Below are 13,281 nucleotides of genomic sequence, written 5' to 3'. Positions count from 1 at the left end.
GACCGCAAAACGTGGCAATTGTGAGCACGGGCTCAGTCCTCCCATCACGCTTCACGTATCACGTCACAGTACTGTATCAAATATATTATTTTATTAGTTATATTCTCCGAAACCATGCGAATGAGCATTTTGAGTTTTAAAATGAGGGTGGTCGCATCATTGGTAAATCTATACTCTCCTAACAGAGTAAAATCTTGATTTGAAGCTTTCATGACTACAGGAATCCATACTCTTTGGCTCTTTCGGTAAAGTCACGTAAGAGGTTTTATTTTATTTTTCTACCCACGTGACTTTACCGAAAGAACCAAAGAGTAATAGAGTAACATTATTTTACTATCACCGTCCCGGAATTGAGATGCTAATCCACCCCTTGGCAATGGTTAATCCAACTCGGTGGCTGTGTGACGGAAAGGCTGAGAACTATTTGGTTTGTTGTGGGAAAGGTTGATTAAACACAAAGGCATGGTCAGCTTAGTCCAGTTTAGCCAATTTGTCAATCCACTGCTGGAGGAAGGCCTCCACATGCAACATCAGTCAGAGGTGTGTGCCAACCATATTACATCACAGCTGGTCAGTGTGGGTTCATGGATTGCGTTGGCCAAGACCAGTTCGGATACCACTCGCAACTGCTATTACCCATAAATGGGAACTGATCTCGAGTAGTTGGCGTCATAGCCAGCCCAATACGATGCACAGTGGAACCGTTATATTACACGTTTACGACAGTTTCAAAATAACATGCAAAAGTCAGTGCCACGAGCGAATTGTCACGCTGAAGCGACTCGTTTCAGTGGCTATGGTCAGAGAGAGGGGGGGGGGATTGCAAACGGTAGTTAAAAGGAGCCATCTGTAGCGGCACATTAGACCCGGGGGGGGGGGGGGGGGGGGCAGGGCAGGGTGGCTTCTCATTGCCATTACCCGAGTGGCATTGGGCCACGGAGAGACGACAATGCCACGTCTGTAATATCCATATGAATAACTGTTACAGCAGAGTGCCGGGGCTAAGCCGACTCACAAGTTTTCGGCGGTCGTAGACGTGGCGACGAACAGCACGAGCAGCCACAAGCCCTGTGCCAGACGGAGGAAATGGAAATCGCAAGCAGATTTTACACTTAAACGGAAGGAACTTTGCACACTTGCGTCAGGTGCCCGGCTTGCTCTAGTTTATCATTGTGAAGTGAGAAGGCAGGCATTCACGTGAGTCGCATGCCGTTGGAAAGACAACTAGTCTACCACAAGTGATGTAACTGCCTTTTTGGCTTAAGAACACATTCCTGCGGAGGGAGCTGGTAGGAACGTTGGGTTGCTCGGTCAATGGCCAGGGTCAACGGCGGCACCACCACGTGGTGTATTCTGCAAATATGCCCGACTGTGAGTGCGGGCACAAGCCGGCGTGAGTAGGTTAAACGTTGAGTTTTATAAGGGCACCACGGGGTGATCAGCCCCTTCCCACCCAGCCCCTCCCACCCCCCACCCAACCCCACCCTCCCCACCCAACCCCACCCTCCCCACCCAGCCCCTCCCTCCCCACCCAACCCCACCCTCCCCACCCAGCCCCTCCCCACCCTCCCCACCCAGCCCCTCTCCTCCCATTTTTGGATGCACAACGGACGGACACAATAATCCCCTGTGGGCTGGTGTAACCAGAGGTTCCTACCAGTATAAGAATTGATGGCCTATGTTATTCATTATATGCAGTAATGTTACTGTATAATAGGGACGGGATGAGCATTGTCGCTTTATTGCTGGCGTAACGGTTTGGAAGATTTGGCAGGCGTTTAATGTGAGGGCTTACCCATACAGATCCCACCAAAATGTGGGCACTGTAACCGCTGTAATGCGTGAGAGTATAGTACAATTTTACCAATTCACTGACAACACAACATCTTTGCTCACAAGATGTACGAGTACTGTAACCTGACAAAAAAACATTCTTAAGCGGTTTCCCACGTAGACAAGCATCGGGAGGCACCTATCTCACGTTTACAGCCCTAAGCTGGTGCTCGAAATTCCACATTCCTATGGCGGCAGGCCCAACTGTATTAAATGTACTGACCCTGGAGTAAAAAGTAGCTGAGAGGGCAACATCCAGAAATACAACACACATTTCTGATTGCAAGCTGCCGCGCCGCTCTAAACGTTGTGCCACCGGACCACATACTTTTACACCATTGGACAAAAACGAAAAAACGGGAACACTCGCAAGACACTTGTGGTTATTGCGGGGGGGGGGGGGGGGGGGACGGCCTCACGTAGAGTGTCATGGGCAGCGGCAGCATGCGAGCCGGGAAGTTGCAGAAGGCGATGTGCACGTAGTCGAAGTACCCATCGTGGATCTTGCAGTCGGGCGTGCTGTTGACAAAGTGGCATCGCTCCGACACGTTGATGCTCCGGTAGTCGCGGCACTGCAAGCGACGACGGCACGCAGAGGAGAAGTTCAGAACAATATTTATGCTGGAGGAATCCGATGAGCAACAAGCTCTTTTTCGCAGATGTCCAGTTGTTACAACAGCGATTGCCGGCAGAAATCTCAAGGAGTCTCTCTGCCTGAAAATAATATGATTGCATGGTTTGGATGATACGGTTTTCTGATGGTTAGTGCATTGGACTTGCAATCTAGAGGTCGATGGTCCGATCTACCGGCGTAGCAGTTGATAAACAATGGGCAATTTCCTTATATCTCCCCCCCCCCCCCACCTCTGTCCAGCCAGCAGTATAAATGGGTACACCGCCGGTCAGTCGATCGATTGGCAGGTCACGTGTGATGGGGTGAAGTGTAAGTACTCCCACCCTTTGTAAGATACCTGCCCAGGGTGAAATGGTACGAAAAAGTTAATCAAATAGCCTCTAGAGAGGCTCTCCAAAGCTTCCTCCAGTGGACGGCCTTCCTACCAGCAGTGGCGTGAGAAAGCAATTGCAGGGCTGCCCCTTTTTACCCTTGCAGCTCCCAAAGCACGAGATGTATGCTGCAGTTTGGTGTTGCGCAAACCCTTAAATATAACGTGCAATCTCCCCCTTGCCTGCCGCCGAAGGCCATTTATTTATTTATCTTAACCTGCTTATAATACACCCAATACTGCTGCCACTTTAATAAATACAGCACGTGTTTTTTGTTCATTTCACAATTGTTGCATCGCGAGAATGCGAGGGATGGCGATGGCTTGTGGAGGCCTTTATCCAGCAGTGGATACATCAAGGCTGATGATTATGACGGTGGTGGAGGAGGACATTTTTAAGTCTTTGATGCTTTTGTGAACGAATTTTTTTTTTTTACAAATTATATACTTAGTCCTCACAATATATTCATATGTTGACATGCTACCTCACCGAGATGACACAGTTGCAATTTAGTTGAATAGAACATATGCAGACGTAAGCACATTGAGTAAAACATTTGGAAAAAAAACCCTCGTTTTTCAATGCACACTTTTATTTGCACTGACAAGTAGAAAATACGATTATTTTGACCCCATGCAAGTAAGCAGCCTTTTGGTGTCATCTGGTCGAGCACCAATTGGGTCGAGGCTCAAAAGAAAGCCGTCCCTTGGTGTGGACCAATCAGTTTTAAGGACAATGCATATATTATCATAGTATGTTTTTTTGTTTGCATTTTGACTGCAGGTATTGTGGTTAATGCAGACATGAATCCTCGTAAAAAGGTTTCAGTTTTGTTGCCAGAAAAAAAAGGGGAAAAACCCTATTATTATATTTTGGTACTGGCAAAGGAGGTCTAATTATGTAGATGCTCACCCCGAGCCCTCATTACTTTGATAGTGCATTGTCTTTGAGCTGTACGCCTTTTGGCGTCATCTGGTCGAGCACCAATTGGGTCGAGGTTGTAACTTGTTTGCAAATTTTCGGTGTAACCTGATTATCACTCCCAGAACTGCAGAAGTTTTGTTTAAATGTAATGTTTCTTGGGAAACGGTGTTTTACCACTGGCACTTTTTATGCCTTATCATGCACTTATATTTATTCCTTAATTGGTTAAAAATTCTCAAAGATTAATTATATTTTTGAAATTACGTAATTTTTTTCCCTTCTTTAAATGTATTCATTTGTATTATTCATTTATTTTCTCTTATGTTTTATCTCTGTCATGGAAACGGTGTGGTTTTTATTGATGAAACACGACTTAAGAGCTTCTTGGCTCACAGGGTACTTCAATATAAACTTAACTGAAGAGTTTGTTCGTGTAAATCACGGACGTGGAGTATTTGGGAGGACCGTTCACTGGTCAAATACTTTATCAAAGCAGGAAATAGACCCAGTGCCATGCATTATAGGACACTGACTGTAGCGTTGATGCACCAGCAGTGTATAAACTAAAGTTTGAATGGGGTAAGACATTTATTGAAGATGACCCTCGCTCGGGACACTGTGGAAGCAACAAACCCAGAAAGGTATAAAAAAAATTGAATCTGGTTCAGAAAGATGGATTTATTTTTATTTTTCAAATGGCTCGCAAATGAGGAATGTGAGAACCAATTCCTCATCCTGTGGCTGTGATCTTTCCAGCTAATGGTTGCACCCACGATGGGGTTTTTTTGTCGATGGAGAATGTTGGTGCTTCCGACTCCGATTGATAAATCCTGGTTTCTTCTCCAGGAAAGATTTATGAAAGAAAAAGTTGCGGATTTAGTTCAAACAGCTGATAAAATTAAAACTCCGATTTGATTTTTAACCGGAATTGGCACACTGAGCACCTAACTAGAACTGACCCTGAGACATCTACAGGGAGCGATATAAACATAAAAAGTATGACAACGGTGACAGTCACTCCATAGCCCTATGCACAGTTCCTCCACGTGATACTTTGTGAAATTAATTGTCTACGCACTCTGCCTCCATTGGGCATAAAAGTGAGAAAGGGGTTCGCGTTAACATGATAAACGAGTGTTGACATAGGGTACACATATATATAAACGGTACCTGTACAGCACCTTTAACACGAAGGCTTTTGCGACCAATATCATCCATAATTTTTTTTGGATTAGAAATGCCAATTGTCCACGTTCTGTTTACGTGACAACCCCAACTAGTTGGCTGTGTCGGGTGGTGGCGGGTTTCACAACACATTTATATATTTACGCGATCCAACCCCCCAAAAAAACCTCTTATAGATGTACAGTACCTGTTTACATAACTGGCTACGTACGGTTGCGAAAGAAGTTCAACATGCATACATACCCGCTTTAAAATATAAATAATTTTCCCACTTTAACAAATGACAGCCACACTTGACGGGACCTCTCGGGTGAATTTTCACTTCAAACTATACTTTTTTTAATATGGAGCTGTTTAATAACAGCTAAAAGAGATATATAAGCGCCAAAACTGCACGTGTATTTACTTTCCAGAAATGCAAAGCTGTCGAGGGCCCTGCCAAGTGGTGATGATTTTGTAATTTGCAAGCGGTGTTTGTGACTGGAGGCAGAATTAAATGGACGTTCGTTGTGCTACTCAACCTCCAAGTTGTCGTAATTGCTCATCATAAATGTGTTACCATGTGGACTTGTCCCATTATCTGAAACGGTGGAAAATGCATCCTATCCCCATTTGTCTGTGATGGGCTGCAGAAAATGCGAAACTCATCATCCTGTTATCCATGTGTATTCAAGATTAAAGTGAGTCACCCAGAAGTGTTTTCCCCCAGAAACACCAACTTAAGGGCTTTATCCAATACTATTTCAATTAATAAGACATCGTATTAGCCATGCTTATCTGTGGATAACTGCACAGATATCAGGAGTTACTTTCGAGGAGAAGCGACGCAAGACAACAGGACCCGCCTATGACCACACAACCCAGATTGAATGGACCTTATCTCGTCAGATCTCAAAAGCTAATCAGACGCTGATCCTAGAGAGTGTGTGCGAGATAGGTCCTTCTTATTCCTGCACATGGCATTACGTTCAGAAGCTAAATGAAAATGTTGAGGCCTGCTAGCCACGAGAGGGCTTCAATGAAAGAGTTTGTCGAGTTTTTGCTCTTTTCTCAATTTCAGGAGCGCAGACTGCACAGTGGGATTATTACTGCGGCTTGTCTTTAATTTTTGAAATGCTGAATGAGATGTGCACATCGGCCTGTTGATGTTTTGATGCCGTTCATGGTACTGTACACCAGTGTCTTCGAGGAATGTCAAAGCCAGGAGGTGACCCACCACTAGATAGGTAACCACCGTGCATGCCAGGTTTTCCATAGGCAGCTTTCGGGGCTGTTACTACATGGTAGCAGAAGACGGTGCAGCAAAATCCATTATTGTACTCTACTTCTATGCGCCACATCTATCTTTGCCGTCTTCACAAACCACACTGCCCAGCGTGGTGAAGTAAGATCAAACAATCTACACGGTGTGGATAATCCAGCAGTAGATTCGTAAAATGGCTCTACGAGTACAACAGGACCCTCCAACAAATCCCACCAGTATCACTGCGGATAACAGGAGTATTAGTAAACTTGTAGTTTAATTATATTCTGGCAGGGTGATAAGCAACGATATATAAATGCGAGGATGGCGAGTCTACAGATAGTGTGAATGTCTCGAGATGCAGCGAGAAAACACCAGAAGCGGGCATTGTTGGATCGCTCGCTATGGTCAGTGTTATGCTACTTAACAATGTAACACAGTGAGATGGAAACACAACTATACTTATAGCAATTGTGGCCAGAATTTACTGTCAATTGATTGTAAATCTACCACCAATGGATATTTATTAGCAGAACGTTGGTGGGGTGAAGAGTAGCAGAACGACAAGGAAACGCTTTCCTGCGTAGAAATAAAAACTAAAAAAATGTTTGCCAGCCAACTTCTGCACAGCTATGTGGTACTAAAGTGGCCGCAACACGTGCATAAAATAAAGCGTGGCTTGTAGGACTCTTCCCTTTACTCGGCAGGAAACAGCGGAGTAAGATCAATTCCTCTGTGTTATCAGAATCAGAATATTTATATTCTTGGTTCTTTCGGTAAAGTCACGTAGAAGGGAAACAAAATAGTAAGAATATATTATTGTTTCTCTTCTACGTGACTTTACCGAAAGAACCAAGAATATGAATCCCTGCAGTCATGAAAGCTTTAACTTAGAATATTTATGTTGGAGGAATCAGATGAGCTGTAAAGCTCTTCTTTTTCCTGGAAACAAAAACTCAATCCAGTAAGAGTGATTGAACAAAACGTAAGTGTGATACTGGCCCACAAGGACAAAGCAATAAGTTAACACCTTTGTCAATAACACTGCCCTGAAAATTTAAATGTACACTGGAATATTCCACATCTCTCTGATATGAATAAGAGCCAGAGCACAAAATGTCACCTATGGGAAATGTTTCCCATTTAGGGCAGTAATAGGGATGATGGCTTTGAAGCACCATCGGATAAAGGCACTTACAGGTGTAATGGGAGAGTGGGAAACACCACGGAGGGTTATCTTGTTATTTTCTCTCACAGCTTGGGATAATTTGATATTTTAAGCTTGGATATAGATGTGAGGTTACAAGGTATTTAAAAAGCATCTCAAGATGCTTTTTTTTTAAATGGTGAGTCAGAGATTGTGTTGGAACCGCTTTTTGCTAGCATGTTAAGAATTGCATTTACTACAGAGTAAATAATTACATTTCGATTTAAAGCTTTCGTGACTGCAATGATTCATCTTCTTTGGTTCTTTCGGTAAAGTCACGTGACTTTACGTGACTTTACCGAAAGAACCAAAGAAGATAAATAATTACACTTTGTACAAAACCCTTTAACCTTCTTTCACTCCCCCCCCCCCCTCCTTATTTTCCCCTTGTTCTGTTGTTGGGATTCATTAGCCTTAGGTTTCTAAACCACCTGTTGTGAGTCGATCTGCTGATTAAAGAGACTAATCCGTGCATGTCCATGCGTGTGGCCAAAACAATGTCCATGACCTGTTGTTGATACTATATTAACACTTCAAAGGGAAACAAGAGACAAATGGTAATTTGGCCTCACAAAGGGAATGGTCATTTATTCGTACAATGGCATTTCTGGGACAGGAGCAGAAACAGTGGAAATCTGGGACAGCAAATAAATGTTCAGTGGTTTGTGCCTTGTTAACAAAAAAAGGTTAAATATGAAACGGACCGTGAACAGTGGTGCCGAAACAGATTCTGTATAACAACATCACCATAATCGGTCGCCCTCTTGTGTTGCTCCCGAAACGTCGTGATTTATTTTCTACCTACGTGACTTTACCGAAAGAACCAAAGAGTATGGATTCCTGCAGTCACGAAAGCTTCAAATCAAGATTTAACATTGCCATACTCATCCGATTAGCAAGGTTGGCTATGTACGGTGCGAAAAGAACATACATTTTGGAAAAATAAAATGTTAGTCCATCAACCTATTGGCCTTCTGGACCAATGTTTTCCAACAGCAATTAAACTTTCGACTGGGTTCAACTGTCTTGAGTCGTATCAGCAGAATCAGATCAGGTGACAACATGCCACTGGTTTTCCTGATGTTGTATACAAATATTAGTTCTGAGACAACTGAACAATTATTGTCCGACCATTTTTTTAGAAACGCGCACAAAAACCCTGCACGATACGAATTTCAGCATTGAAATATCGTGGGACAAATTTGCGGGCTTCAAGTAATGTGCTCAAACACGTATATGTGATCAGCATGATCAGCATGTGCAGCACCACCACCAACACTGCCCAGCTTCCACTTGTCAATGAAAATTGGGTAAGTTTGCACAAAACCACGCAAGATCCCCAAATGGAAGATAACACTGTGTGCAACTGTTGCTACTACACACCAAACCGTGGACCAAATAAAACTTCCCCAAATATACACTTGTGCAGGCGATGTATCTGAAATTCACCAACTTTCAGACGAAGCAATTGAGCGACTTAAATGGCTTACAAGTAAAACTCCTCTAATAGTTGTTCAGTGGTCGTAAGGTACGAAATAAGAGGCGCATGGATATTTCCGCCAGTAGCCCATCTTCAAGGAATTTTCTTGACAATATTTTGTAACATCTCTTTCGTAAATCCACTACTAGAAGGGCCTTCCCCTGCCTTGTTGGTCATGGGTGTTGTTTGACCATACTTCACCACTATGGTCAGTGCAGACATCTGTGAAAAATAGCTTTTGTTTTGGGGGGGGGGGGGGTGTTGAGACTCAATGTGGGTTGTTTGAAGAGAGGGCATTCTGATTCACATGGCAGTGGCAGCTTCCGCGGATCTCTATAAACAAACGACTATGGGACTAAAGTTCACCCAGATTACCAGAGTTTGGCTGACCCATTGCCTACAGGTGTTTTTTTTTCATCATGTGCACGTGAAGGTGAAACGCCACTCACTGATCAACAACGTGAAACACCACTCACTGATCAACAACGTGAAGGTGAAACACCACTCACTGATCAACAACGTGAAGGTGAAACACCACTCACTGATCAACAACGTGAAACACCACTCACTGATCAACAACGTGAAGGTGAAACGCCACTCACTGATCAACAACGTGAATGTGAAACACCACTCACTGATCAACAACGTGAAGGTGAAGCACCACTCACTGATCAACAACGTGAAGCACCACTCACTGATCAACAACGTGAAGGTGAAACACCACTCTACAACAAGGTGAAACACCACTCACTGATCGATGAGTCTCGAGACCTTCTTGAAGTTCTCGAAACTCGTCGATACATCGGAATGTTCGGAGGTGTAAATCCGTTCACGGAAATGTTTGTCTTGTGAGGAGGAAGCAGGAGATCACTAAGAAAACCCAACTCTTCGTGCACGTGAGGGGTGGGTGATGCAACTATTCAAAAAAACCATTAAGTCGTCTTAATTTTACAAGGTAAAAAGACCCACTTCGCAAATGATAAGCTCAACTATAGTGGCTTATCATCATCACCACCACCATCATCACCACCATCATCATCACCACCACCATTATCATCATCATCACCACCATCATCATTATTATCACCACCATCATCATCATCACCACCATCATCCTCATCATCACCACCATCATCATCATCACCACCATCATTATCACCACCACCATCATCACCATCATCACCACCATCATCATCACCACCATCACCATCATCATCATATCACCACCATCACCACCACCACCATCATCATCATCACCACCATCATCATCATCATTACCACCACCACATCACCACCACCACCATCATCACCACCACCATCATCACCACCATCACCACCACCACCATCACCACCATCATCACCACCATCATCATCACCACCACCACCATCATCATCATCACCATCATCATCACCACCACCACCATCATCACCACCACATCACCACCACCACCATCATCACCACCACCACCACCATCATCACCATCATCATCACCACCACCACCACCATCACCACCACCATCATCACCACCACCACCATCATCACCACCACCACCATCATCACCACCACCACCATCATCATCACCACCACCACCATCATCACCACCACCACCACCATCATCATCACCACCATCACCATCATCACCACCACCATCACCACCACCATCACCAACACCATCGTGTGAATGTACAGCAGCTAACTAAGTCTTTAAACGCGTGATGTTGAGGACCTCCTCCTTGCACCACCAGGCGAAGAAGGGAGCGAACATCTCGCGCGCTCAACGCTCAAAAAGCTCCGCACAGACAGATTCAAGAATCCACCACGACGACTACTAGTACTACTACTACTACGCCTAGTACTACTACTAGTACTACGACTACTAGTACTACTACAACCTCTCTCACCTCCGATGTCGATGATGAATGAGGATCGGGGGCGCTGTCGCGACGTTCCGACGACGCCTCGGACCCCACCACCATCATCACCAACAACATCACCACCACAGCGAGTCGGCTCGTACCCACCACCGGCGGGGGCGGCGGGGACATCATCCTCGTGGTCAAGAAAATAATAACAACAACTAAAACAGCAAATAATAACAATAACCTTGCCCTGCGAGCGTGTAGCGAGCGCGGCCCCACTAATGCAGACGGTGCTGCCCAGGGCTAGAATGTAGCGCTGGTAAACGCCGGCAAGTGTCCTCGTGTTGTGCCATATTCACACCGACGACCCATTTAAATAGAAGCGGCTGTGGGGTTTTAAACACACACAAACCCCATTAATAATAATAACAACCACAGCCGGTGGTAGCTAAGAGTGCCTTTAAAAAAAGAAAAATCTGTCGTATTTGTTGCCAGTCGTCTGTAATACTACTCGCTCATCGATGTGTTTTTTATTTAGTTATCTCTGTGTGTCTCTCTCTGTGTCTCTGTGTGTCTCTCTCTCTGTGTCTGTGTCTCTCTGTGTCTCTGTGTGTCTGTCTGTGTCTCTCTGTGTTTGTGTCTCTGTCTATCTCTCTGTGTCTGTGTCTCTCTGTGTTTGTGTCTCTGTGTCTCTGTCTATCTCTCTGTGTGTCTGTGTCTCTCTCTGTCTCTCCGTGTCTCTGTCTCTCTCTCTCTCTGTGTTTGTCTCTGTCTGTGTCTCTCTCTCTGTGTCTCTCTGTCTATCTCTCTGTGTGTCTGTGTGTGTATGTGTCTGTGTGTGTCTGTGTCTCTCTGTGTCTGTGTCTCTCTGTCTCTCTGTGTGTCTCTCTGTGTGTCTGTGTCTCTCTCTGTCTATCTCTCTGTCTCTCTGTGTGTCTGTGTGTCTCTCTCTGTCTATCTCTCTGTGTGTCTGTCTGTGTCTCTCTCTGTCTCTCTCTGTGTGTCTGTGTCTCTCTCTGTGTCTGTGTCTCTCTCTGTGTCTGTGTCTCTCTCTGTGTCTCTCTCTGTCTCTCTCTGTGTGTCTGTGTCTCTCTACGGCTGCGACTTCGCGCCCCGTGGTGCTGCGTGATGCTGCGTCCTCCTCGCAGACCCCAGGGGGAGTGCGTGGAGGATCGGGGGGGGGTGGTGGTGGGTGGTGTTGGGTGATGTTGTTGGTGGTGGGGGGTGGTGTTGTTGGTGGTGGTGTTGTTGGTGGTGGGGGGTGATGGTGTTGTTGGTGGTGGGGGGTGGTGTTGTTGTTGGTGGGTGTTGTGGTGGTGGTGTTGTTGTTGTTGGGTGTTGGTGGTGGTGGATGGTGGTGGGGGGTGGTGGTGGTTGGGGGTGGTTTTGTTGGTGGTGGTGGGTGGTGTTGTTGGTGGTGGTGGGGGGTGTTGTTGGTGGGTGTTGTTGTTGGTGGGTGATGTTGTTGGTGTTGGTGTAAAGACAAAGGTCCCCCGTGTAGCCGTGTAGAGCTGTCGAGGGGGACAAGTGCCGTTCGATTCGAGCAGCGACTCCGCGGCGGCCAACAACCGCGCCCGGCCGCCTTTGTCTCCCCGCGGTGGGGCGACGTTTTACAACCGACACCTACCCCAGGTACTCGTTTTAGCGCTGAGTCGACCTAGGAGAGGGATCGAACTGGGGTCGCAGGGGGTTCGTAGCGAAATAGCCGACTGGGTGGTTCATCACTCATCGTGTATCGGTTATCACGACGGCGTTCGATTTTATTGTTTAATTATCATCACCACTTAACCACCACCAACAACAACCACCACCAACAACCATCGTCCAAATCAATTAATTAAACTACGGACGAGACCTCGTTCGCTACCCGCGCCGTGCGTTCACATGTATGCACTGTATGTATCATCACAACTGGTTGGGTGAGATTTTTAGTTTTTTATTACCACAACCACCAAGCAATATTTCTTGTCATCATCATCGTCGTCGTCGTTAACATCGTGGGCGAGTGGAAGGGATCAATCTTATTTTCTTCGTGCCATCATCATCATCATCGTGTCACTGGCTTGATGTTTGTTGTTGTTATTATTGTTGTTGTTTTGTGGAACCGGGTTAATGTGGATACACACTCGCATCACTTTGCACGACGATCCAGTTGAGTAACATGAACCACTCGTACACGAAGTCTCTCTGTTTAGTGGACACACACACATTGCTACAGCCCCACGTCTCTCTGTGTACAAACAAAACACACACACAGGGAGAGAGACGTGTGTGGGTGTACTTGCTGTACACAAACACGTGTGGTCACTTCAAGTGTAGGCGCTTGCTAACACTACTTGCCCATACCACCACCACCACTTAGATAGGGGAAAACCTTTGTAAGAGCAATGTCTGTGTACAATTGTGTGTGGTGTTGTGGTGTGCGGTGTGGTGGTGGTGTGTGGTGGTGTGTGGTGGTGTGTGGTGGTGTGGTGTCTGATAGTGTGTTGTGTGGTGGTGTGTTGTGTGGTGGTGTGTGGTGGTGGTGTGTGGCGGTGTTGTGTG

At 45.6% G+C, this 13,281-nt stretch overlaps 1 protein-coding gene across 1 annotated transcript in view; it reads right to left on the bottom strand.

Moving 5' to 3' along the window:
• SLC8B1 (solute carrier family 8 member B1) overlaps positions 1 to 11,873 on the bottom strand; it is a 28,735-nt gene extending 16,862 nt beyond the window's left edge. The window contains exons 1-3 of the mRNA XM_032947238.2: positions 10,780 to 11,873; positions 2,253 to 2,405; positions 1,016 to 1,068 (exon numbers count right to left, since the gene is read on the bottom strand). Of these exons, the coding sequence (XP_032803129.2) occupies positions 1,016 to 1,068; positions 2,253 to 2,405; positions 10,780 to 10,926 (353 nt within the window). The 5' untranslated portion in view covers positions 10,927 to 11,873. The remainder of the gene's footprint in view (positions 1 to 1,015; positions 1,069 to 2,252; positions 2,406 to 10,779) is intronic.
• Between the last annotated feature and the right edge of the window lie 1,408 nt (positions 11,874 to 13,281).

Source organism: Petromyzon marinus, chromosome 5 (assembly GCF_048934315.1).
Source record: "Petromyzon marinus isolate PM22_M1 ecotype Great Lakes invasive population chromosome 5, UKy_Petmar_22M1.pri1.0, whole genome shotgun sequence".
Classification (NCBI taxonomy): domain Eukaryota; kingdom Metazoa; phylum Chordata; class Hyperoartia; order Petromyzontiformes; family Petromyzontidae; genus Petromyzon; species Petromyzon marinus.
The sequence above is the reverse complement of the archived record's forward strand: the minus strand, read 5'-3'. Positions and strand labels throughout refer to the sequence as shown.